This window comes from Salmo salar, chromosome 12, assembly GCF_965601325.2.
Source record: "Salmo salar chromosome 12, fSalSal1, whole genome shotgun sequence".
Classification (NCBI taxonomy): domain Eukaryota; kingdom Metazoa; phylum Chordata; class Actinopteri; order Salmoniformes; family Salmonidae; genus Salmo; species Salmo salar.
Window position 1 is genome coordinate 12,893,403 of NC_138302.1, and position 26,283 is coordinate 12,919,685.

Here is a 26,283-nt window from a genome sequence, read left to right on the forward strand (position 1 = left end):
TGTTTGTTGCTGTGTTTGTGTATTACCCTGTTTATAATGTGTATTTGTGTGATTGTAATGTGTATTACCGTAATTCCACCACTAGCGGGCTAATCATTACGGAAGTGTATATATGCCAAAAAATCTATTTGTAATCCAAATTGGAAAATTTGGCACATAATATCAGTTAAATACAGAAATATACTCACATAATTGTTTCAGATGCGCTATTAACATTTATTTTTTACAAAGTCTTTCCACAGGTGATTAATGTGCGCATAATCTGTGACAAAATTAAAATACAAAAATCCGTTCCCCTTTCAATTGCTACCACGGTTATGCATGTGCTTCTCATATTTTTTTTTATTTTAGAAGCATTTAAATTTGGGCCAGTCCATGTAAGCCAATTTCTGCAAGTGTAAAGGGTTAAAACTATAATTTTGATGTTTTGGATGGTCAGTTCTTACATCCATAGCTCAGTCCATGAATTTGAGAGTGTATACATTTCTCCAGCTTCATCCCTCAGATGTTTACCAAAAAAAGTGACTCGCTTTGTTGTTGTTGGAATCCCAGATTGCTTGTTTAATTAAAGTACAATATTATTATGGTATGAAAAATCTGTTTGCTGAGTAATAAGTCCACAGTCACAAAGGAAGTGTATGTAGATCCACATGTTTTTAATCAATGCTCAACATTTCACCATGAAAATCATATTTTATGCAACACAGGAAAATGATAAGACTTGGTCTTCGTTTATTCAGCAACTTCTTTTCCCTGTAAGAAGAAATCAATTATTTTATGGATCAGAAATAATAATGAACATGATAAATATATGGATAGACTTGGATAGAAGATAATGGATTAGTAATAATAATTAACCTGATAAGTATATGGATAGAATATAATGGATCAGTAATAATAATGAACACGATAAATATATGGATATAATATAATGGAACAGTAGTAATAATGAACATGATAAATATATGGATAGACTTGGATAGAACAGAATGGATCAGTAATAATAATGAACATGATAAATATATTATGAACACTTGGAAAGAACACTGTATAATGGAACAAGCATTTTAAGGCTCAGTCCTCAGCTTGGATTTTCAACTTTTAAGTACCAGCTTAGTTTGAAATAATCATATTTTTTTGCCCTACTTGACATGTTCTTCTTAGAGATCTTCAAAACAGTTGAGTGAGTGTAAAAGGTCTGTATTGACCTCTGTGAAGACTGAATCATAGGTGATGTTGATGTGGTCATATCTGAACATGAATCAGGTATAGGTTTAGCAGCAGTTCTGTACCTTTCCAGAGTCACGGGTCTTGGCTCTGAGCTTGTTGACCTGAGTCTCAGCGATGTCAGCACGCTCCTCAGCCTCCTCCAGCTCATGCTGAACCTTCCTGAACTTAGACATGTGCTGGTTTGCTGCTTCCTCCTGGGTGAGATAAAGAGAGGGAGAGCAGAACATCAGCATTCATTATATAACTTTTTCTAAAGATAAATATGTTTTCGAATGTATGCTTTCAGAGTATTTGACTAAGTCTGTGACTCACTGCTTCCTCAGCGTGCCTCTTGTAGGCCTTCACTTTCATCTGCAGCTTATCTACCAGGTCCTGAAGTCTGTTAACGTTCTTCTTATCCTCCTCAGTCTGTGGGAGAAGAGCAAAGAATCAATGTCACAATAGTTATATACACAAACCTACCTGTGTTAGAGTCAAGTGTGTGAAGGATGCACTTTCTCTTACCTGGTAAGTGAGCTCCTTGACTCTGCGCTCATACTTCCGGACTCCCTTGACAGCGTCTACACCTCTTCTCTGCTCTGCCTCCACCTCAGTCTCGAGCTCACGCACCTTTGTGAAAAAAATAAACGTAGGCATTTGTTTGAGCTGGTGAAATCAGATGTAACGAATCTTTGTAACACAGGTAATCTTCTACCTAGTCAAGGAGGCACAATTGTTGTCTGTTCCTTTTCACAATTTTTATTGAAGTAGTCTGTTATTATAACAACTTTTCATTATCTCAGTCAGTGGTTCCCAAAGTGGAATTTATATTTCAAATGTTATGAATATTGATAGCAACAGCAGATTAAACTAACAGGGATCTGTGGAAAATGTGTCCAATACAATGTAATAATATTAACCCACAATTGATGTTCTTAACCCTTAGATACACAATATGGGCCTGGGAGGCTCACAGTGATATTGGTATCCACAGTACTCCATCACTGATCATTTTTCCCAACTCAATTCTTCTTGCATTTGTAATATACTGTATATTACTATTTATACATTTTGGCATGTATTTAACAGTGTATAGTTCAGTACCCGTATGGCCTCTAGAGGACGACACTCGCCAGTTTTAATGTTGTGAGGTTGCTTCCACCACAGATAGCACGAACTCCCCATGGTAGAAACATTGTCTATGGCAGTTAAGAGACGTTTGCCAAGTAAGTCAAAAGCGAGACAGAAGCACCGACATAAATTCATTTTGAAGGTAAGTGGGAAAGCACCATATTAATGACAGTAATGTTTCGGGCATATGTACAAATATTTGTTAAGATGTTATGTTGTATTTTCACGTTTTTATGAACTTGTGAAAATCTGCTAACCGTCAAGCTAATTTAGCCTTCTAGCTGGTAGCCCCATATAGCAACGCTAGCTTCCCTAGCAACAGCCTTTTTGCAGCTGAGTGAATGAGTCAAGTTGCTAGCGATCTAGAGAGAGAGAGAAATTAAACAATGTAACTAGATGAAGCCTAACAAATGATTACAATGAGATGGATTGGGTGCATGTACAGTATATTATACCGTGTGTTTATTTATTGAGAATTGTTATTTATTAGTCTTATCATGAATGAAATGGCAGTTTAGAAGAAGTCTGCCAGGACAATTGTACAAGCTTGAACGAAGCAACTAGATAAATACATTTGTATATCTTTATTTTAAGGTCTTGGCTGCAATTCTTCTCAACTTCACTAAAGTGAGTTGCAAAAGTTGCAAAAATCAGTGAAGCTGGAGACCCATATCTCCCTCACTAACTTTAAGCACCAGCGGCTCACAGATCACTGCACCTGTACATAGCCCATCTGTAAATAACCCATCCAACTTCCTCATCCGCAAACTGTTATTTTTTTATTTTATTTTTTGCTCCTTTGCACCCCAGTATCTCTACTTGCACATTCGTCTTTTGCACCTCTATCACTCCGGTGTTTAATTGCTAAATTGTAATTATTTCGCCACTATGGCCTATTTATTGCCTACCTTCCTTATCTTGCCTTATTTTCACACACTGTATATAGACTTTTTCTCTATTGTGTCATTGACTGTATGTTTGTTTATTCCATGTGTAACTCTGTGTTGTTGTTTGTGTCGCACTGCTTTGCTTTATCTTGGCCAGGTCACCAATGTAAATGAGAACTTGTTCTCAACTAGCCTACCCAGTTAAATAAAGGTGAAATATATATATATATATATATATATATATATATATATTTTTTTTTTAAGTGTAACATATTCCCCAAAATGTTGATTTTGAACATAAATGCATCCTGAATTAAGCTTTTAAAACTGCTACATTTTCTCACCGCCACATGGCAAAATGTGTAGAATTTCAAGAAATTAGCTCTAAAATTACCAAATGTTATTTCTGTCCAAAGGCAAAATGAATAGAGTAGCTGAACATTTGTTTTAAAACTGCAAAATGTTGTTTCTGATGCCAAAAGGTGACTTAAACATTTTTTTCCCAGGGGCCGTGCACTGGAGAAGTCGTAGCAAATCCAAAGATGAAGACTTGTAGACAATCCCATTGCGACCTTAGCTAGCTAAGCTCATGCGCAGAAACACATCATCGGGTCTAACAGTTGTGCTGAACAGCACATGTTCATGCAGTCAAAAGCACTCCTTCGGTAGATAGTTGTTTTTGATGAAATTTAAAACGTGTCAGTTTGTCACTTTCACTAGGTTGTAGTAATGACCGTTTCAGCTACTTAAAGTTAGACTCCATTATCTTAAGACATTGGCTCGAATCTAGGTCTTGCCTTTAGATTTCAAGAAAATTAACAACCAAGGATGAATTTTTCACTTCTCCCATAGACATCTCAAACCCTGGTCTGGTCTGAATCGCAAGCGTTCCCGGAAGTCTTGCAATTTTGCACCTCTGGGTTTAGAAACACTGTGGTAAAACTACCTGGATGCTATTTTTACTTGTATTCTGATATTATGAGGGGGTCCCTCATGAATTTTCTATCACAAAAGGGGTCCCGTTTCAAAAAGTTTGGAGACCCTTGATTGAGGTGGTTTAGGGTGGCAGGTATCCTAGCAGTTAAATGTTGCTGGTTCAAATATCTGAGCCTTCAACGTGAAAAAAATGTGTTGATGTCCAAGGCACTTAACCCTAATTTGCACCTATCCGGTGTATATGACAATAAAACATATTTTTTAATTGAGAGAGAGAGTCTCCTGTGTAATTTTATATGATCAAATACATGTCCAGCGATCAGTCCTTCAATCCACCCTGATCCACCCTGCTGATAACTCACCCTGAACTCCAGTTTCTGGAGTTGTTTCTTGCCTCCCTTCATGGCCAGATTCTCAGCCTCATCCAGGCGGTGCTGCAGGTCCTTGACTGTGACCTCCAGGTTCTTCTTCATCCTCTCCAGGTGAGAGCTGGTGTCCTGCTCCTTCTTCAGCTCCTCAGACATCATTGCCGCCTGGAATAGTAGTTTGTTTAATTCATCATAACGTTCCTCTGAGATCTTTGTTGTTCGTAACCAGCCCAGGTACCATTGGCCCTTAGGGACAAATCAAGATGATGTAATTCAAGGACTCACATCAGTGATAGCCTTCTTGGCCTTCTCCTCTGCATTCCTGGCCTCCTGGACGATGTCGTCCACCTCTCCCTGCACCTGCACTAGATCAGTCTCCAGCTTCTTCTTGGTGTTCAGAAGGCTGGTATTCTGAAGGAGGAAACAACATGATTTGTTTAACTCTCAAGATAACTTGCAAGTCACCAGACTGAAATTCTGACAATCTAAAGCAAGCACTGTCAAATTCCAGGTGTGTTTAAACTGTATGCTTGGTTGAGTGTCATTATAAATGGCTTTGACCCATACCTGGGAGTGCAGCAGTCCAACACGCTCGCTGGCGTCTACCAGCTCAGTCTCAGCCACTTTGCGGCCTCTCTCTGTCTGCTCCAGAGCAACTCTCAGCTCCTCGATTTCAGCCACCATCAGACCGTTTCTGCGCTCCACCATGGCTGCCTGCTCCTTCATGTCCTCTGCAGCGCGGACGGCATCATCAAGGTGCAATTGGGCATCCTGGGATTCACAATGACATACGTTCATTAGGACTTGTGGAAGTAGGGGTGATAGGATGGGTGAAGGAAATGTTCATTGGGAAGAATTTACTCAATATCCCTACCGTTCTACAGTATATAGTTCAATGTATTCAATTTATCTGTTCTATTCTTTTCTACAGATTCACAAACAAATCCCTCTCCATGTTCAGGTGTTTGAACCTGATGTCCCAGTCCCTTTACCTTGAGCTGTCCCTGGACGTTCCTCAGCTGTTTCTGGGCCTCAGCAGCCTGCCTGTTGGAGTGGCTCAGTTGGATCTCCATCTCGTTCAGGTCTCCCTCCATCTTCTTCTTCACCCTCAGGGCATCATTCCTGCTCCTAACCTCAGAGTCCAGGGTGCTCTGCATGGAGTCAACCACCCTCTGGCTGTTCCTCTTGATCTGCTCCATCTCCTCATCCTTCTCAGCGATCTTCCTGTCCACCTCACCCTTGATCTGATTCAGCTCCAGCTGCACACGCAGAATCTTGGATTCCTCGTGCTCCAGTGTTCCCTGGACAAACAGAAGCAGTCAGGCCAATTGTGTTCAATACATTTGGATGTAGGAATTAAATATATATGACCACAATAATCTCCAGTACAGGGATCATTGAACTGTAGCGGGTGTTGGCTAGTGTAACACTGCTTTCCCCATCAAACAGCTGTAGTTTGTACCTCAGCCTCCTCCAGAGCCGTCTGGATCTCAGACTTCTCTGTCTCCACGGTCTTCTTGGCCTTCTCCAGCTCATGGATGCTCTTGCCAGTCTCTCCGATCTGCTCAGTCAGGTCAGAGATCTCCTCTCCATACACACACACACACACACACACACACACACCACACACACACAGGAGCAGTTTAGACTTGGGAGATTTTCAGTGGATATGTCAATGTACTGAAGTTAACATTGAATCATAGTAACCGTTAATTCATTAACAGCACTTCATATGGTCTTGCAAATCTAATTGCCCTCCACATCCTTTGGTTGTTCAAAGGAATAGTGATCACAGGTTAAAAAATATATATATTTTGATCTGTACATGAAAACTCTGAAATGGTGTAATAGTAGTTTTGATGATTGCAGTTCCCTCGATTTTCAAAACACTAGTCAAACATGAGCCAAATAGAACTGCTGTCAAATGCTCACGTTGCAGGTTCTTGTTCTCTCTCTTCAGAGTCTCCAGATGATCCAGAGCCTCCTCGTAGGAGTTCTTCATCTTGAAGAGTTCAGTGCTCATAGAGCGAGCCTCCTTCTGAGCTCCTTCCAGCTCTGCCTGGCCCTCCTCATACTTCTGCTTCCACTCTGCCAGAACCTAGGGGAATCAATGGGATTTTCATCAGAAGTCATTGATGAAGAGTTTTGAATTATAAATATGCTACAATTATACTACAATGAATCATATAGCAGACAGTAAATATCAGCCTAGGGTGAGGTTTATTCATTTTCACCTTGTCAAAGTTCCTCTGCTTCTTGTCGAGGTTGGCGGCCAATGCGTTGGCTCTCTCAACATCAATCATGAGGTCCTCCACCTCCCCCTGCAGCCTCTGCTTGGTCTTCTCCAGGGAGGCGCACTTGGAGTTGGTCGCCTCAATGGTCTCCTCGGCCTCCTGCAGACGCTGGGCCAGCTTCTTCCTGTTGGACAACAGAGGGAGGTTTAATGAGCTGAAACAAATGTTACAATACATGTTGATGTAACATTTTCTCAGAGCCCCCTACCACCCTCACCACCAATACCCTATATTCCCTTATCTCACCTCATTTGCTCACATTGTATATAGACTTATTTTTCTACTGTTTTTATTGACTGTATGTTTGTTTTACTCCATGTGTAACTCTGTGTTGTTATATGTGTCGAACTGCTTTGCTTTATCTTGGCCAGGTCGCAGTTGTAAATGAGAACTTGTTCTCAACTTGCCTACCTGGTTAAATAAAGGTGATTTTTTTTTAGTTTTAAATATAAATAAATGTTTTAGTTTTTGCTGTTCCGTACGACTCACTTGGCCTCCTCCAGCTCCTCTGTGCGCTGGATAGCATCAGTTTCATACTTAGTCCTCCACTGAGCCACCTCACTGTTGGCCTTGGACATGCCGCGTTGCAGCTCTGCCTTGGCCTCCTGCTCCTCCTCAAACTGCTCCCTCAGGAGGTCACAGTCATGGCGGGCAGACTGGACACCGTGGGCCAATGCGTTTTTAGCCTGTGAGAGAGAAATACAAAGAGAGATTGGAGAGAGTCAAACAAATTATAGTAGAACTCTCTGAGGGTGGTGTCATCACCATGTATATGAAGATATGTCTTTAAACCAGGGTTCTCCAACTGGCGGGGTGCGATTTTATTTGGCCCCTCAAGTTTTCTGAATAAAATCATATTTTGGCGGGGGGGGGGGGACCATAAAAGACTGTAAAAACACCAACAAATCGGCTCCAAGTGATTTTAATTTTGGAAATCTGTTCCAAATTATTCCCATGCACAACAGACAGATATATGTGATCAGAGGCGTCATGCCCATAGGGGGCACAGGGGCACGTGCCCCTTCAGATTTGGCATGTTGTTTCTCTTTAATACTACTAGCCACCTTGCAATTTTATGAAGTTGACTTTAGTCAGCCCCGATACTGTAGGTTCCCAAAATCCCAACCTCATAACCTGCTACCAAGAAGCCATTTTAGGCTATCAATCAAGGTAGAGTGGCTAGCTTGTCTAACTATCTTAGCTGACATGCCTGCTGGAAAGGCTGGTAGACTTAAGAAAAGCAAGCAATAACTAAATGTTCTGAATGAGTCTCAAATTCCTTTCAATATTTTACCCAGATTTTAGCAGAGATAAAGAGAAGCATATTTAGTTTCTTTAAAAAAAAGAACCACCAGTCTGGAAGATACAGACAGCTGAAGAGGTATGCTTAGATATGTCGAAAAACAGACATATATTTTTTTACATTGAATTAAGTATAAAGATTATGGCTATAGATAGCACGAAAAGCTGTTTCAGGTGTTTAAAAAAAAAAAACTCCAACTTCAGGACGGGGGCCTAACCCCCCCAGGACCGCACCCCCAGCCACCATCACGTAATTTGTGACCCATCAGATTTTTGTTTTGGGTGCATGACGTCCCTGTATGTGATCGCATACATGCAAGGTTTGAAATTACAATGTTTTAGTCAAATATTATATATGGTTGTGCTTCTTCCGTTAAATTGGCAGTCTACAAATTATATGTAATTATGTCCGGACCATCCACTCAAGAAAAAAAATCAGCACATGGCTGAGTCAAGTTGAAGATCCCTGCTCTAAACTCTGGGGTCGGTGGAGTCCATTTTGGGTCCCTTACCTTGACCTCTTCCTCAATCAGCCTCTTCAACTCCTCCACCTGCTGGGTGAAGGCCTGTTTTCCTCTGGTCAGCTGAGACACCAGGGCTTCCTTCTCCTCCAGCTGGCGGCCAAACTCACCTGCAGGGATAGAGAGATATCTTGTTAATGACGTCTCTGTTTTCTAAGATGGAAAATGTATTTTAATGTATCATAGGGAATGTTGTTTGGTGGTGAATAATACAATATAAACTATGTGGACCAGTGGAGGCTCCTCAGAAGAGGCAGGGGAGGATCATCCTCCTCGGTGAAATTACATTGACAAAAATACAAAAACAAGGAGGCTCATGTTTCTCACCCCCTTCCAGATACTTACACAGTAATAATGACGACATACTGCAACCTGTCATAGCTCTTGCAGCATGAACTGACATGTTGTCCACTCAATCAAAGGACCAGAGAATGAATCTAGTACAGAAAGCATATGCTACATCTAGGTAGCACTGCAGTGCATAAAATGTGGTGAGTAGTTGACTCAAAGAGAGAGAAAGAACATAGTTTAACATATTAATTTCTTTAAAAATGAAGGGGAAGCAAGAAAGAGAGAGAGATGTATTTTTTTTACTTTCACTTAGCTAGCAAATGCAGCTAGCTAGATTAGCCTACTCAAACACCCGGCTCAAACAGAGACAGATGCTAGGTTAGTTAGATGTCTGTGGCTATCCAACAATAGAACTCTTCCAAGCCAAGGTAAGCTTTTGGTTTTATTAATTTATTGCCAGTGAGATCCACTGTGTAACTGCTAAACTGCTTGCTGACTGTACTGCATTGTTGTAGCGGGTTTACTAAAGCGTTAGTTCCAGTAGCTACGTTGACTAGCTATGGCGTTAGCTAATATGGTGACATCGATGTAGGCTGTGTGTAGCGGTTAGTGGTTATGCTATGATGAAGGTTTTTTTGCCTGATCACAGACAGCTGATGTGTTTTGCACTGAAGTCCAGAAGGGAAAAGGTGAGACGAGGAGAGCACGTAGATGCGAGAAGGAATTATACAACGAGCAAAATGATAATGCTGTTTGTATGTGGCTTCTATGAAAGTGAACTGTGTTTGCGTGTGATCAGGGTATTATTCATTCCGTCGAATCTGTTGAAAACCTTTCTTAAACGGAAGCAAATGGAACAAAATTAGGATAAACATACCTGTCCAATAGAAACTCTTGTTTGCAACTGTTGGACTATTGATTACAACCTAAATCAGCTAGATGCAGGCAAGAGTGTGCAAGGCGGTATTGAATGTGTCAGGGTCTCACCTCGATTACTCAAATTTTTCTCTCGACCTGTGCACATACATTGTAAACTGTCATTCATAGGCTAGGTTGTAGCAACCTCATGATGGGTATATGGAACATTTTGAGTATCATGTAGTACTCTAAACCTATCGATGTTACATTGAGCTGGGTGAATCGGATATGAAAGACTCATCCAATATGCTGTAATAGAAATAAGGCCAAGCTCCTAAAAAAAATATGACCGTCCTCCTTCATCTTAAACATCACCGACCGGCACTAATGTGGACTATGGACATAAATCCCCAACACATTTTATTGTGTTCTACTGAAGTAAAGCATTAGTTTGTTGTTCATTGCTGATGGTACCATTTTCTGTCAGGAGTCTGGCCCTCTGTCCGCTGATGTCGTTGACCTGGCGAACATTCTCATCATTCTTAGTCTTGAGCTCGCTCAGCTGGTCCTCAAGAGTACGGCACATCTTCTCCAGATTGCCCTGTTAGTGAAGCACGTTCCATCATTACTTTCTATATGGGACTCCTGTCAACTTCTGTTCACTTGAATGGTAATATAGTTGACCCTCCTCAACACTGCTTGACGAAAACATTACTACTCACCTTAGCCTTGGCGACGGCCTCCATGTTGCTAGAGAGGTCATCAATCTCCATCTTGTACTCGCTCTTCTCCTTCTCCAGCTTCTGCTTGACGCGCTGCAGGTTGTCGATCTGCTCCCCGAGCTCAGCCACACTGTCGGCCTGCTTCTTGCGCAGAGCGGCGGCTGTGGCCTCATGCTGCAGGGTGGACTCTTCAAGATCACGACGCAGCTTCTGGAACTCAGCCTCACGCTTCTTGTTCATCTCAATCTGAGCAGCAGTGGCGCCTCCGGCTTCCTCCAGCCTCTCGCTGATCTCCTCAAGTTCCCTGGAGAGATCGGCCCTCTGCTTCTCAACCTTAGCCCTGGCAGCACGCTCAGCCTCAATTTCCTCCTCCAGCTCCTCAATACGGGCCTAGAACAGGGGAAAGGAGCAGGGGAAATGAACACTACAATACAGTTGAAACAATCGAACCTCACAAAGTAATAATAGTATGTATATTTTGCATTGATGTGTTAATACAAAGACAGTTAATATTTTCAGTAGACAGTGTCCAATGCAGGAACCAAACTACCATTTTGATGCACCGTCTTTACAACGGTAAGAAGCACTAGCAAGAAGCACCACCTTCCAACCTATTCAGCCATCAGAATCTACCGGGAAAAATGTGTACTACCAGAATAATGTTTTTCAAGTCTGTGTTTTTCTGTTCTGGAGCTTTGTACCTGGATGTGTCTGGAGCTTAGATCCCTAGATGTACTATACCTGGAGTTCTTTGATCTTCTTCTGCAGCTGAGCTCCCAGAGACTGTTCATCCTCAATCTTGCTGAGGAGCTGGGTGGTCTCAAACTCTTTCCTGAGAAACACAAATTCGCCAATTACAGAGTTAGTTTTGGTTCGATAGTGTAAAGGGAGAGTATTATACCATTCACATTGCTTTTAAAGGTATACTTCAGCATTTTGGCAATAAAGCCCTGTATCTACTTCCCCAGAGTCAGATGAACTTGTGGATACCATTTTTATGTCTCTGCATCCAGTATGAAGGAAGTTAGAAGTAGTTTTGCGAGTCAATGCTTACTAGCATGCTAGCAGTTACCATAGAATTCCAGTCATTGCGCTAACAGTTAGCAACTTCAAACTGCATGCAGAGACATAAAAATTGTATTCACGAGTTCATCTGGCTCTGGGGAAGTAGATAAAGGGCTTCCAAAATCCTGAAGTATTCCTTTAAGAATCACATGTATACGCTGATTCGCAATTACAATAATTAGCCAAAAACAACCATTATAGCGGATAATACTGTAGTCATTTGTTTGTGTTTACTTCTTGATTTTCTCATCAGCTTGCTGCTTGTCATTCTCCAGGTCCATTATGGACTCCTGGGCCAGTTTCAGATCTCCCTCCAGCTTTCTCTTGGCTCTCTCAAGATCCATACGGAGCTTCTTCTCTTGCTCCAAAGAACCCTCAAGCTAGAAGATAAAAACACATATATTGTTCAAATCTAAATAACTGAAGATAATATCATGGCCAAAATGTCAAACTCCACTCACGTCGTCCACTTGCTGTTCCAGCTTGGTCTTGGCCTTGGTAAGAGTGTTGACTTTGTCCTCCTCTGCCTGCAGGTCATCCAGTGTCTGCTGGTGGGCCTCTTGGAGGGCTTTCTTCTCCTTGGTCAGCTTGGCAACACTCTCATCCATAGACGCCATCTCCTCTGTCAGGTTTTTAACCTGTAAATGGCCACAACATAATTACTTCACTATAAAGGGGAGATTTAGTTTGTTATATTATTGCATTCATTTCATTTAGATTAGAACTGCATCAACAATTACTGTACTATAGATTCAACACTAAATGTCAGTGTTCACCATGCCAGTGTACTGAATGGAAGTCATAAGTAGGGGGAGCAGTACATGCAATGAATGTTGGGGAGTACAACGTAACTGAAATTCCACTATTGTTTCTTCATTTTTCCTACACCCCCAGTACAACTTGAATTCCATTTCTGTTAAGCTATGTTTTGAGTTGATTATTGTTTGGTTAGACTGTCTATGGTAAGACACAAGACCTTGTTTTCAGTGGCGTGCTTCTCCTTCTCCACTTTGGCCAGGGTGAGCTCCAGGTCATCAATGTCCTTCTTCAGCTCAGAGCACTCATCCTCCAGCTTCCTCTTCTTGGCAGTCAACTCAGCATTGATCTCCTCCTCATCCTCCAGCCTCTCGGTCGTCTCTTTGAGTTTGGCCTCCAGCTGGATCTTGCTCTTGATGAGCCCCTCGCACCTTTCCTCAGCATCGTTCAGACTCTCTCCTTCCTGGTTTCAGAACAGGAGAAAATATCAGCGGCCTAACTTTGTGTATGAAAATATAGACTTAATTTAGTCAAATAGGTCGGACCAAATCATGAAATATATAAATAACATGGGCAATAACAGTGTTCGTGTGTCTGTGTGTTTTTGTGTCTATAAATGTGCCCTTATGAAGGTCGTTGCTGACTCACAGATGCGACTTGGAGTGCCAGGTCATTCTTCTCCTGCATCAGGGCCACCAATTTCTCCTCCATTTGCTTCTTTGTGGACAGAGCCTTGGCCAGGTCTGCTGTCATCTTCTCATAGTTCTCCTTCATGTTGGCCAGCTCCTTCTCAGTCTCAGCGCTCTGCAGCAGGGGCTTGATCTTGAAGTACAACTTCATCCATGGCCAGGTTTTCACATTCATGAATGAGCGGATGTTGTACTGGATGGTAAAGATGGAATCTCTGGTCGAAACAGAAAGTATAGAGTGGCATGGTGAGTGACTAGTTTTGATTTACATTTGGTTGAGTTGTCAACTAACGTGAATTCAACGTGAAATCAGCAAAACATTTCACCATGTTTTAGGTTAAAAGTTGGGTTAAAAAAATATTAAATTCCCTAAGGTTAATGATATTTTTGAAATCCATGTTTTTTCAATATCATCACATTGGTTGAAATGACGTAGATGTAACGTAATTCAACCAGTTTTTTGCCTATTGGGATGCTTTAAAAAGCGACTTTCTGGGAGTCGAAGATCAACAAAACCTCTGCCCCTTTTTGTTTACAGCTGAGGAATCGGTGTAGGGAAATGTAACCCCACTCATAGACAGCTCTCTAGATGCAACAACTGACAGTCATGCTAAGCTCATGAGGAATTTTATGTTCTTCAAGAATGAATGGATAAATATCACAAATGTATATGACAATTGAACAGCCAAATCCCAAACTGCAGCGATAAAGCTAGAATCCTTAGTTGCTACATCCATTTCTGGACTAAATGAATTAACCCAAAAGCTTTAGTAGACCATTATAAGATGTACTTTCTCATTCTGAACAACTCACAGCACATACAGTATGTAATCATAATGCATAAGATACAGGTGGTTGACAGAAAGCTTTGCCAAGATGTCTACTATTCCTCACCTCCTCTCCATCATCTTGGTGAACTCTCTCCTCATGAGGAATCCACGGCTGAGAGCCTGGACCATGCCGACCAGAGTGGCCAGCTTCTCATCTCTCATCTCCTCCAGGACACCCAGCAGACCGGCTTTGAAGAACACCTGAGACACATGGTCAATGGAACCACAGATGGTGACAGATAGAAAGGATTGAATGAAAAGAGGGGAACAACACCACTAGAATTATTTAAACAACTTGAAGAAAAACACTACAATGTTTTTCCACCTTGTCCATTAGTTAACTGAAGAAGATAGAAGAAAATAATGGATATACCAACTGAAGAGATTTTAAATGATCATTGAAGTAGTTCTTTGACAGGAAGTGCCCGTGCTCAGGTCTGTTCAACGCTGGTCCGAACAATCGGATTCCACGCTTCAAGATTGCTTCGATCACGTGGACCGGGATATGTTCCGCATAGTGTCGGACAATAACATTGATGAATACGCTGATTCGGTGAGCGAGTTTTTTAGCATGTGCCCACACCATCTATTAAAACATTCCCCAACCAGAAACCGGGGATTGATGGCAGTATTCATGCAAAACTGAAAGCGCGAACCACTGCTTTTAATCAGGGCAAGGTGCCCAGAAACATGACCGAATACAAACAGCGTAGCTATTCCCTCCGCAAGGCAATCAAACAAGCTAAGCGTCGGTATAGAGACAAAGTAGAGTCGCAATTCAACGGCTCAGACACGAGAGGTATGTGGCAGGGTCTACAGTCAATTACGAACTACAAACGGAAAACCAGCCCCGTCGCGGACCACGATGTCTTGCTCCCAGACAAACTAAACAACATCTTTGCTCGCTTTGAGGACAACACATTGCCACTGACACGGCCCGCTACCTAAAACCTGCAGGCTCTCCTTCACTGCAGCCAACTTGAGTAAAACATTTAAACGTGTTAACCCTCGCAAGGCTGCCGGCCCAGACGGCATCGCCAGCCGCATCCTCAGAGCATGCGCAGACCAGCTGGCTGGTGTGTTTATGGACATATTCAATCAATCCTTATCCCAGTCTGCTGTTCCCACATGCTTCAAGAGGGCCACCATTGTTCCTGTTCCCAAGAAATCTAAGGTAACTGAGCTAAATGACTATCGCCCGTAGCGCTCTCTTCCATCATCATCAAGTGCTTTGAGAGACTAGTCAAGGACCATATCACCTCCACACTACCTGACACCCTAGACCCACTCCAATTTGCTTACTGCCCCAATAGGTCCACAGACGACGCAATCGCAATCACACTGCACACTGCCCTAACCCATCTGGACAAGAGGAATACCTATGTAAGAATGCTGTTCATCGACTACAGCTCAGCATTTAACACCATAGTACTCTCCAAACTTGTCATTAAGCTCGAGACCCTGGGTCTCAACCCCGCCCTGTGCAACTGGGTCCTGGACTTCCTGACGGGCCGCCCCTAGGTGGTGAGGGTAATTAACAACATCTCCACCCCGCTGATCCTCAACACTGGGGCCCCACAAGGGTGCGTTCTCAGCCCTCTCCTGTACTCCCTGTTCACCCATGACTGCGTGGCCATGCACGCCTCCAACTCAATAATCAAGTTTGCAGACGACACTACAGTGGTAGGCTTGATTACCAACAACGACGAGACGGCCTACAGGGAGGAGGTGAGGGCCCTCGGAGTGTGGTGTCAGGAAAATAACCTCACACTCAATGTCAACAAAACAAAGGAGATGATCGTGGACTTCAGGAAACAGCAGAGGGAGCAGCCCCCTATCCACATCGACGGGACAGTAGTGGAGAAGGTGGAAAGTTTTAAGTTCCTCGGCATATACATCACGGACAAACTGAAATGGTCCGCCCACACAGACAGCGTGGTGAAGAAGGCGCAGCAGCGCCTCTTCAACCTCAGGAGGCTGAAGAAATTCGGCTTGTCACCAAAAACACTCAAACTTTTACAGATGCACAATCGAGAGCATCCTGTCGGGCTGTATCACCGCCTGATACGACAACTGCTCCGCCCACAACCGCAAGGCTCTCCAGAGGGTAGTGAGGTCTGCACAACGCATCACCGGAGGCAAACGTCCTGCCCTCCAGGACACCTACACCACCCGATGTCACAGGAAGGCCAAAAAGATCATCAAGGACGACAACCACCCGAGACACTGCCTGTTCACCCCGCTGTCATCCAGAAGGCGAGGTCAGTACAGGTGCATCAAAGCGAGGACCGAGAGACTGAAAAACAGCTTCTATCTCAAGGCCAGCAGACTGTTAAACAGCCATCACTAACATTAAGTGGCTGCTGCCAACATACTGACTCATCTCTAGCCACTTTAATAATGAAAAATTGATGTACTAAATGTATCACTAGCCACTGCCACTTTATATAATGTTTACATACCCTACATTACTCATCTCACATTTATATACTGTACGCTTTACCATCTACTGCATCTTGCCTATGCCGTTCGGCCATCGCTCATTCATATATTTTTGTGTACATATTCTTATTCATTCCTTTACACTTGTGTGTATAAGGTAGTTGTTGTGAAATTGTTAGGTTAGATTACTTGTTAGATAATACTGCATGGTCGGAACGAGAAGCACAAGCATTTCGCTACACTCGCATTAACATCTGCTAACCATGTGTATGTGACAAATAAAGTTTGATTTGATTAATTTGATTTGACTAACCTTGGTGTGTCCAAACTTGTAATCCTCATGATTCACATCAATGGATCCAAGCAGCTTCTCAGAAGCCTTCTTGTTGTCCATGAACTGGCCCTCAGGGATGACACTGGCATTCAGTACTTTGTACCTGAATGAGGAGAAATGTGTAACATATGTCAAGTTGTTTTTGTTTGGTTATATTACGTAAAAGGTAAGCCTATTCTGATGCTGGGAAAACGCTTGGAGCAGATATTTCTGTGGTTGTGTATGTATGTGTGTGTGTCAGTGTCTGTGTATGTCTGTGCATGTACCTCTGCTTGAAATCAGCATAGATGATTCTGCTGGGGAAGCCCTTTCTGCAGATCCTGATACCCTCCAGTACACCATTACACCTGAGCTGGTGGATAACCAGGAAGTTCTCCATCAGACCTGGTAAAACAAACCAAGTCTATTTTAATACTAATAAACAGGTTAAAGAATGGGATTGTTAAGGTTTGTCACGTCCTGACCAGTATAAGGGGTTATTGGTTATTGTAGTTTGGTCAGGACGTGGCAGGGGGTATTTGTTTTATGTGGTTTGGGGTTTAATGGGATATGTATTTATGTAAGAGGGGTGTTTGATTTATGTGTTCCGGGGTTTTTGGGTAATGTTCTTGTTTTGTATTTCTATGGTTTTCTATGTTGTGTATTTCTTTGTGTTGGCCTGGTATGGCTCTCAATCAGGAACAGCTGTAAATCGTTGCTGCTGATTGAGAGTCATACTTAGGTAGCCCTGTGTCACCTGTCCCTTTGTGGGAAGTTGTTGTTGTACTGCTGTGTGTTAGCATGCAACACTGGTCGTTCGATCGTTTTCTTGTTTTGTTTGTTAGGTGTTCTAATAAAGTTAAGATGAGCACTCAACCCGCTGCGCCTTGGTCCATTACGTACGACGACCGTTACAAGGTTACTGATACTGTAATGATAAGATAATATATTTAACTCAATATTTCTTGTACCTGGAGTCTTTGACTCGTTGGGGATCAGGCAGCGCACAAAGTGAGGATGAGTGCTCCTCAAGTTGGTCATCAGCTTATGTAAGTTCTCCTGTAGGAGGGTTACAAACCATTTTCTCAGACATCATTTATGATAATTGCACCTTTTAAAGGACTGAATATACACTTTTCAAAAGCTCACCCTGAACTGGGAGGACACAGTCTGCATGGAACCACCCTTCTTCTTGCCTCCTTTCTTGGCTTTATCTGTTAAAATGGGGAAAAGTAAAAGATAACTAGAAAAGTACATTTCCTAGAGTGGGTGGAATAAATAGAATAATAAGAGTATGTAAGAAATCTAGAGTGGTCTTGTCTTCAGCAAGCAAACTAATTATAAATCGGAGAATCTCTGGGTAACTTCACACTTATCTAGAGGCAAATGCTGGCAATGAGATTGTGTTGAGTAACACCTATTGTATGTGTACAATATTAAATAACCCAGTAATAAACCCTGAGAAATTGTGATATATTCAAAGACTTTAAAGAAAATTCTAACTAGTGCTTAATTAAATCTTTTGACGTGATGCTGGTCTTACCCTCAGGTGGGGCAGCAGGATACAGGGCAGCCAAAATTTTGACTCCTGACTTCCCGTACAGTTGACAAACTGAGTCGTTCAGGGGGTCCTTGTTCTTCTCCAGCCACCCAGTGATGTTGTAGTCCACAGTACCGGCGTAATGCACCAGGGAGAAGTGGGCCTCTGCCTTGCCTTTGGCAGGCTTGGGCTTCTCAAACGCCTGTGTTTTGCCAAGATGCTGGGAGTACAGCTTGTCCTTGAAGGTAGTGTCTGAAGACTTGGGGAACATGCACTCCTCTTCAAGGATGGAGAAGATGCCCAATGGCTTTATGAAAGAGATGTATATCAAATTAGTGATATTAACATTTAGGATGGCATTAATTCCTTTAGTAAACATGATAAAATAGGAGTATATTCATTTAGAGGCACATAATAGGAAACATATTGAGTTTTCAACAGTCAGATGTGTTGTGCCACTGTGATAATGTCTCACACAGCGAACCCTCTTAGCTTTGTGTTGCAGTCTATTATATTCCTCACACAGACAGTTTACCTTCTCAATAAGCTCAATGCAGGCAGCCAAGTCCATGCCGAAGTCAATGAAGGCCCAGACGATTCCCTCCTTCTTGTACTCCTCTTGCTCCAGGACGAACATGGTGTGGTTGAAAAACTGTTGCAGTTTCTCATTGGTGAAGTTGATGCACAGCTGCTCCATGCTGTTGTACTGTTGATGGAGTTTTAAAAGGGATAATTTCATCATACAAGGCTGTAATCCATCTCAATCACATCTAAGTGTGTTGTTCTGGTGTCATACTCACATCAAAGATCTCAAACCCGGCAATGTCAAGCACACCGATATAGAACTGCCTTGGATTCTTGGTGTCCAACATCTCATTGATACGGATGACCATCCACAAGAACATCCTCTCATAGATGGACTTGGCCAGAGCCATGACTGAGTTATTAACCTGTAATGATAATACCTCAAATTAATATGTGAGATATTGACCATGTCCAGTGATAAGGTGATGATACATTTGGGAAAACAACAACACTATTAAAAAGAAAGCAATGCACTCCTCCCCAAAATAATTCTGGTCCACAGAGAATGGTAAATGCTTTGTTTGGCTGCCTTACCTGAGGCACAGTCTGTCCCTTGGTCACATACTCATTGCCAACCTTCACTCTGGGGTAGCACAGAGCCTTCAACATCTCAGCTGAGTTCAGGCCCAGCAGGTAGCCGATTTTATCAGCCACTGAAGGGGAAAAAAACAACAGATTCAGGCACACAAGATCGCTTTTTTATGATGTCAAACTGCAAAATAGTTTGGATAACTTCTTTGTGGGTTAGGTTTTGATTCACCCACATCCATCATTTCAAATCATTTGTGGAGGTTGTGATTTGTTCTCCAAAAATTATCTCCTGCCTGACTTTCATGTGGCACTGTCTGTCTTAGGTGTTCTATTTCTATGTTGGAGACTGGGAATGGTCTACATATTGTATATCTATGAGTGGGACTCACCCTCTGTGCCGTCTGGCTCGGCCTGCTCCTCACGCTGCTTCTGCTTGAATTTCAAGTTGCCATGGTGCACTACAGCTCCTGTCAGCTTGTAGATGCCAATCTTCTCATCATTAGTGAAGCCCAGGATTGTAATGGCATCCTGGCATTAAAGAGGAAGTACAACAGTGATGAACTGAACGGTACTTCGCTCAGTTACACTACAGTTCTGTGCTGCTTACTGCAGAACAAATGGGATGGATAGATTTGACTCTTGGCCAACACATTAGTAGATGGCAACACAAAAGGAGTTTTACGCAGTTCCACAGGGCACTTAGTGGTGCTCTCTTGTGGATGTCTTAAATGTATGTGCCTCAAGGCAAAGTGTGAAGGCATGAAGAGTAACTTTACGTTCATGCTTAACTAACACAAGGCATTTAGAATCAAACAGAAAACACATGAAAATTCTCAGCTGCCAGCAAGTTGGAATTTCACAGTACATTCAGTGTGTTTCGTGGCCTTACCCATTCCCTATCTAGAGTTTGGTTAACCCTTTGTTTGACTTACATCTGTGGCATCCAGCTCTTCCTTGTCGTCAATGCTGGCCACAGCGATCTGACCCTGGCTGCACATGGGGAAGTCGTAGGGGTTGGTGGTGATGAGCGCCATTTCTGTGGGCAACGAAGAACACCTTGTCAGTTAAATCTCTTAGATTTCTGCTGTCCTACCTTTACAGTATCTCTCCCTCCTTTACTCAACAGATGGACTCAGTAATACATGTAGTATATAATAAATAGCATCAAAAGAGGGGACTGAGACTTGTGGACTAGTGCATCACAGTGCATTACTTGATAGATATTTCCCAAAGACCTGACCCGTGTCTAGATGCCTTGTTACCTTGGATGTAATCATTGTAATAGCATTGTTAGTGCGGGCTATGAATATTTTTAATAAATTCCACAGATGGGGGTGGGAATAATTTCCCATGAACCTCTACTTTTCCGTACCAACTATCTCAGGTTTGTGGCCTGTCATCATCTGGAAGAAGATGTGGTAGCCTCTCTCATCGGGCAGCTGGAAGGACACTCTGGACTTCTCCAGCAGGTCTGAGGTTGAAAGAGAGAGAGAGAGAGATTATAATATTACATTAAATTTGATGATATGATCGCCCCAAAAAAATCTGTGTGAATTTAGGAAATCATTGAGAAACAATCAAAACCAACTCACAGGTCTCAATATCAGCTTTAGCCAGTTTACCAGCTTGGAAGTGAATCCTGATGAATTTACCCTATAGTAGAGCATGGGGGTTAAAAATAGGTCAACAAATTAATCTAAACTTTTACTTTGATAGACCAATTTAAATGTTACAGGTTGTTGGACATCTATTCATATAACAATAGGGAACTACTTATTTACATTTTCCCAATATAAGGTAACTTCCACAGTATGCCCTTCATACTTACAAAGCGAGACGAGTTGTCGTTCCTCACTGTCTTGGCATTACCATAAGCCTCCAGCAGAGGGTTAGCTGCAATGATCTGATCCTCAAGAGACCCCTGATTGAGACAAACACAAGTTGCTCAGAAACTGGAAAAGCACATTTTTCTCGCATGATCACTTTTCTTGAAACACGATTCAACCAAACTGAAATAAAAAGGCAAACATAAGAACAACCTACCTGCATTTTGCTGGGGTCTACTTCCTTCTTCTTCTCTCCACCAGACACTGCAATGGTGGCAAAGTACTGGATGACACGCTTGGTGTTGACAGTCTTTCCTGCACCGGATTCTCCACTGGTTTATATGACAGAGAATGAGGGGTTTTAGTTACATGTTTGAGTGTCAGATTGGCTTTCACTAAGAAATAGCATAGAAAAATAAACTGTTATCCTGTGTTCTGACATGTCTTTAACAAATAATCCTTCTCATCGACTCTTTATTACACATAGCCTAATGCTCTAATCCATTCACAATGTCATGTATTTCATCACACCAAGTGCCCCAACTTATTACAATAGAAACACTTTCTCAAGTGACATTTTAGTAAACAACTTACGTAATCAGGACGGACTGGTTCTCCTTATCTGGAACCAAAAAACATATTGCTTATCATACTCAAAACACATTATGGGGACATTATTTAATTCATAGTATCATCATGAATTTCAATTTGGAAGATTTTCCATTCAAGGGTAGTGAAATGAGATATTCCCAGCAAACTGTTCTAACCTAGACTAGAAAACAGTAGATACTTCTCTAAAGCATATTTTAATATCCATCTATCCATCCAACCATCCATCCTTCATCCATCTATCCAACCATCCATCCATCCTTCATCCATCCAACCATTCATCCATCCATCCAACCATGCATTCCTCCATCCATCCATGACAGCTCGTACCAATCAGCATGAACTGAAAGGCGTTGTCAGAGACGGAGAAGATATGGGGTGGAGCCTCCATCCTCTTCTTCCCTCTGTAGGCGTTGACAACCTCTGCGTCGTACACTGGGAGCCATTTGTAGGGGTTCACCGTGGCACAGAAGAGCCCAGAGTAGGTCTGGATGAAAGAATAATTAAATTAGGGGATTAGTAAAGTCAGATTGACATTTACCTGGATTTATGTGAGGATGTGGGTGTACTTTGGTATACTGATGTGGGTCTACTGTATTGATATGTTTTGGTTTCTACCATTCATTTATGTGTAGTACTGTATGTGTATATTTCTTATGTTCATGTATGTGTGTGTTTGTATGTGCAGGTTTCTTACATAGATCATCCATGCTGCATAACGCTCTTTGAGGTTATACAACACAGAGGCTTCATTCAGGTAGGTCATCATGGCCATGTCCTCAATCTTGTCGTACTTAGGGGGGTTCATCTCATAGATGTCTGCATCTTTGAACTCTTTTCCTTCCTGAAACAGTCAGAAATCTAGATTACACACAGATTAAACTGGACATGACAGAATGCTTTTTGTTCATTAAATACAAGTTTAATCATTTAAAAAAAGCATATCCACATTTAATCCAACGACTTAGTTATCACCCACTGACACATAACTGGAGATTCTTGAGTAGTCAATAACAAAAATTATTTTCCATTTTAAATAGCTGTGTTAAAGATGTGTTTGAAGGTTATATTCTGCCTACAAAAAAACAAGAAACCCTTCATTATATTTATTTTGTTAAAGATTTTATATTGAAATGTTGATGATTTTTTCAGAAATTGAGTAATTACACAAACTTTAATAATTTTCAGATCAGACTTACCTCCTTACTGCCATCAGGTTTCGTGACTGTTACAGTACACTTCCCATCGGCCCTGGCAGTGACCAGACCCTTAAGGTACAGCTCCACCTTGTCTGCCACATAGCAGGAGTTCTTTGAATCAAAGGGTGCGGCTTGTGCCTCCATCCTCTCCTTCTCAGACTTACGAAGGTATATGGCAGCTTTGCCGTAGATTTGCATCTCCGCGTCCGTACTCATGGTGACGGATAACTAGGAAAGAGATGAAACAAGGAACATGATTGAATCTGTGGTGCTTCCTCCCCAGTCAACAGAGTTAGGTGAGCAGTATCTCTAACGGAATATTCTCATCACTTTTTATGTGAAGACTCAAACCATGTCTCACCTTCTTTTCCCCTCCTACAGATGAATGTGTACTTCTTAGAGGACCCTGTGAAACATAAGTTGTTGTGAAAACACACAAGTCTAAACCAGTGGAGGCTGCTGAGGGGAGGAGGGCTCATAGTAATGACTGGAGCGTAGCAAATGGAATGACATCAAACACCTGGAAACCATGTGTTTTATGTATTTGAATCCATTCCACCTTTTTCTCTCCAGTCACTACCATGAGCCCATCCTCCCCAATTAAGGTACCACCATCCTCCTGTGGTCCAAAGCCTCATCATTTTGTCCTCGAAGGGCTAGAAAGCATTTATCTCAATCATTACAGCCATGTCCAATTCAACTACAGGTGCAACTCGTGACTTTCATTTTCCTATGGGCAACTCACTTTATTTTTATTAAAATGAATACCACTGAAAACCCAGTTACATTCTAGACCAATTTACAAACAACACCATAAATGAAAGTTACAGATTTAAAGTAAAACATTTAATGTAAAAAGAAATGTACCATTGTAAACCAATGCCATTTGATTGCATATTGTCAAAACTTACAAGAGACATGCATAATTAAATTCAAACAGTGCAGTTAGCTACTGCTTCAGATGGTGAGTGCAAAGATGAGACAAATGTAAAAATCTAAAGAGGTGTAGAGGTCTTACCACAGAGGAAGAAGGTATCTGACTTATGGATGCTGGGGCCTCAGCCTCCTTATATCTCGTTGGAAGTGCTAACCAAGCAAAAGTTAATTATGGACCACTCTGGGAAAGGAAATGAATTGGATGAGAAACCTCTGTGTGTCTGTGTCTCACTAGCACCTCCCACTTCCAGGAGCACCACATTCCCATTACATTACTTTTTAATGTCATATTTGTCTCTGAAGCGAGATTTGATTACTAATAGTTATAACAATATCAAAAGTTTGATTTATCAAATTGATTCCAGTATTACTACCACTGACCCTCAAATACTGTAATGGGGTGAGTCCATGTTGCCAAACCAACACTAAAATAGTTTTCATTAAATCTAATCTGACCTTATTTAGTTCCATTTTAGTGGCATTAATCCTCATCAACAACTTTATGTATATGTTCACCTGTTATTTCTATTATTTAGCTTGTAAACACATCTGAACTGTCTCCTCACCTCGTGCTTGTGATGGAGTTGGCCGTAACCCCGTGCCTTGCTTAGTTTGATTTATCACCCTGGTGGAACCATATTAAATGAATATTTAAAAGCTAGAACGAAAACATTTCTATATCAGCTTATAAAGCTTTTAAATCTAATGTGTAGTTTTTATCTACATTATGATCTATTGAAGATGCTGGAGGCGCTTTTATTAGTCTCACATTTCAGTTGGCTAAAACGGTCCAGTAGGATTCTTATGACTTACATAACACCATACCAGTATTTCAATAATCTTATCCACTCATATTGCTGACAGCGATATAGCTGCCTCAAACTTTTATAACACTCTGAAGTTCACCGCTTAGCAGCTGAGCTGGCTTCAGTAAAACTGTTATAAAATGAATAGGGAATAGTTACAATAAAGTAACAGATTCCTTTACATTTACATTACATTTCAATCAATCCTTTACATAACAGTTTTTATAACTTTTAGAAAAGACAGCTCTAGCCACTTGTAGAGAAATTATTTTAAGCAGTTGAGCAAGTTCTTTTATCAAGTCAGGCATTTCACATTCTTCAATGTCGATCACATCTTTTCTGATTTCAAACCTTTGCATTCAAATTGTTGTTAAAATGCTATTTGTGTATAATATGGTGCAGCTAAATTAATGTTCAATAGGGTGAAACCTTACAGAACGTTCAGATAGAAATGTATTGTGAAGAACAGATAGAACTGTCTGTCAGGTAGAACAGGGAATCGTGTCAACTCTCTTCAATGCATTTCTATCAGCAATGTTCAGAACATATCACCTCACTGAATACACCCTGTTTGTTCAGGTTCAGTGTCCACCCAGCACATCAGTACAAGAAGCCCCATAGGGGGGAGCTGCTGGATGCACTAGATGAGCAGGGTGACCATCTGGAAGGACCCCATCAAGGACTTTTCATTTCTTGGACTGTGCTCTCGTCTTCACTTCAGCCAAGGTTTATTGTTTGATGTGTCTGCCAACACTGCCAAATTCTGGCACAGATGCCACTGTTATTATACAAGATATTTACTTGACGTGTTTGTAGGTTGAGAGAACATTAGCACCATGCAGACTAAACGTTTATGACATTAAGTTATTTTAATGTGCAAAAATGGAATACGTACACCTGCAGGGCCGGCTCCAAGCATAAGTGACCAATGTGGTTGCTAAGGGGGCCCCAGGGGTTGCTAGGGGGATTCAGTCAGGGTCTCAACTTACTGTTAAGAGTTAAAATAGTGTAATAAGGTGCAAGTTATAAATGTGGTTGTGCATCAGCAGTTTTTCTCTTGTTATGTCAGTTACTGACAATCACTCAACTATACATGTCAGCTAACATTTTTTTGATTGGTAAGTTAGTCTAGCCAGCTATCTAAACTTGTAGTAATCATGGCCAAATACCGACCCGGCATGTAGGGCACGTGCCGAGGACCCCTGAACTCCAGGGGGGCCCCTAATGATTTTGTTAAACAATCTCACTCAGATATCATTAACATGGCATAAGTCATGGCAAAATGTTTAGAATTGCAAGAAATTTGTTTAAAAGAGCAAAAAAGTATCTCTGCCCCATGGCAAAATGTGTAGAACTGCTTTAAAACTACAACATTTCTCTACATGTCGTTCAGTACAAACCATTCCGCAACGTAGCAAACGTTCAAGCGAACTGAACGCAACTCATGTGTTTAAATGTTTGTTGAATAGTTGGGAGTTAGAGGTCAGCAAGGAAAGACCTGTTTGTTTTTATTGTTTTATTGCAGCCAATAGCAACAGTCAGATGTGATGTGAACAGGCAAAAGCGGTGAAGGAGGAGCGCCCTTCGCAAATCTAAGAGTAATCTGCGCCCCTCGGTCATGTTGTCAACAAGGCAAC

The 26,283-nt window shown here is 41.7% G+C and overlaps 1 protein-coding gene across 1 annotated transcript; it reads right to left on the bottom strand.

The window, feature by feature from the left end:
* Nucleotides 1-635: 635 nt before the first annotated feature.
* Nucleotides 636-23,975, bottom strand: LOC106592630 (myosin heavy chain, fast skeletal muscle). Its single transcript, XM_045690682.2, has 41 exons — nt 23,923-23,975; nt 23,266-23,310; nt 22,905-23,132; nt 22,403-22,549; nt 22,036-22,192; nt 21,691-21,718; nt 21,314-21,428; nt 21,099-21,191; nt 20,863-20,923; nt 20,643-20,741; nt 20,203-20,306; nt 19,660-19,798; nt 19,274-19,392; nt 18,955-19,104; nt 18,690-18,860; nt 18,158-18,461; nt 17,764-17,828; nt 17,586-17,673; nt 16,902-17,019; nt 16,615-16,738; nt 13,924-14,060; nt 12,989-13,244; nt 12,561-12,803; nt 12,046-12,222; nt 11,819-11,964; nt 11,261-11,351; nt 10,520-10,909; nt 10,272-10,398; nt 8,640-8,758; nt 7,315-7,511; nt 6,766-6,949; nt 6,464-6,629; nt 5,994-6,118; nt 5,524-5,832; nt 5,099-5,302; nt 4,817-4,942; nt 4,526-4,696; nt 1,735-1,839; nt 1,543-1,638; nt 1,293-1,424; nt 636-753 (listed from the first exon to the last, which is right to left on the bottom strand). Exons 3-41 carry the CDS (start codon nt 23,118-23,120, stop codon nt 733-735), a joined length of 5,820 nt encoding a protein of 1,939 aa, XP_045546638.2. The 5' UTR covers nt 23,121-23,132; nt 23,266-23,310; nt 23,923-23,975; the 3' UTR covers nt 636-732.
* Between the last annotated feature and the right edge of the window lie 2,308 nt (nt 23,976-26,283).

Bases quoted from the DNA above. Each gene is read 5' to 3' on its own strand.
- LOC106592630 (XM_045690682.2), bottom strand. From the start codon at position 23,120: ATGAGTACGGACGCGGAGATGCAAATCTACGGCAAAGCTGCCATATAC. The intron at 16,739-16,901 runs GTACATGCACAG...CTCCTCATTCAG, and splicing joins TATGCTGATTTCAAGCAGAG to GTACAAAGTACTGAATGCCA. The intron at 6,630-6,765 runs GTGAAAATGAAT...TGATTCCCCTAG, and splicing joins AGCAGAGGAACTTTGACAAG to GTTCTGGCAGAGTGGAAGCA.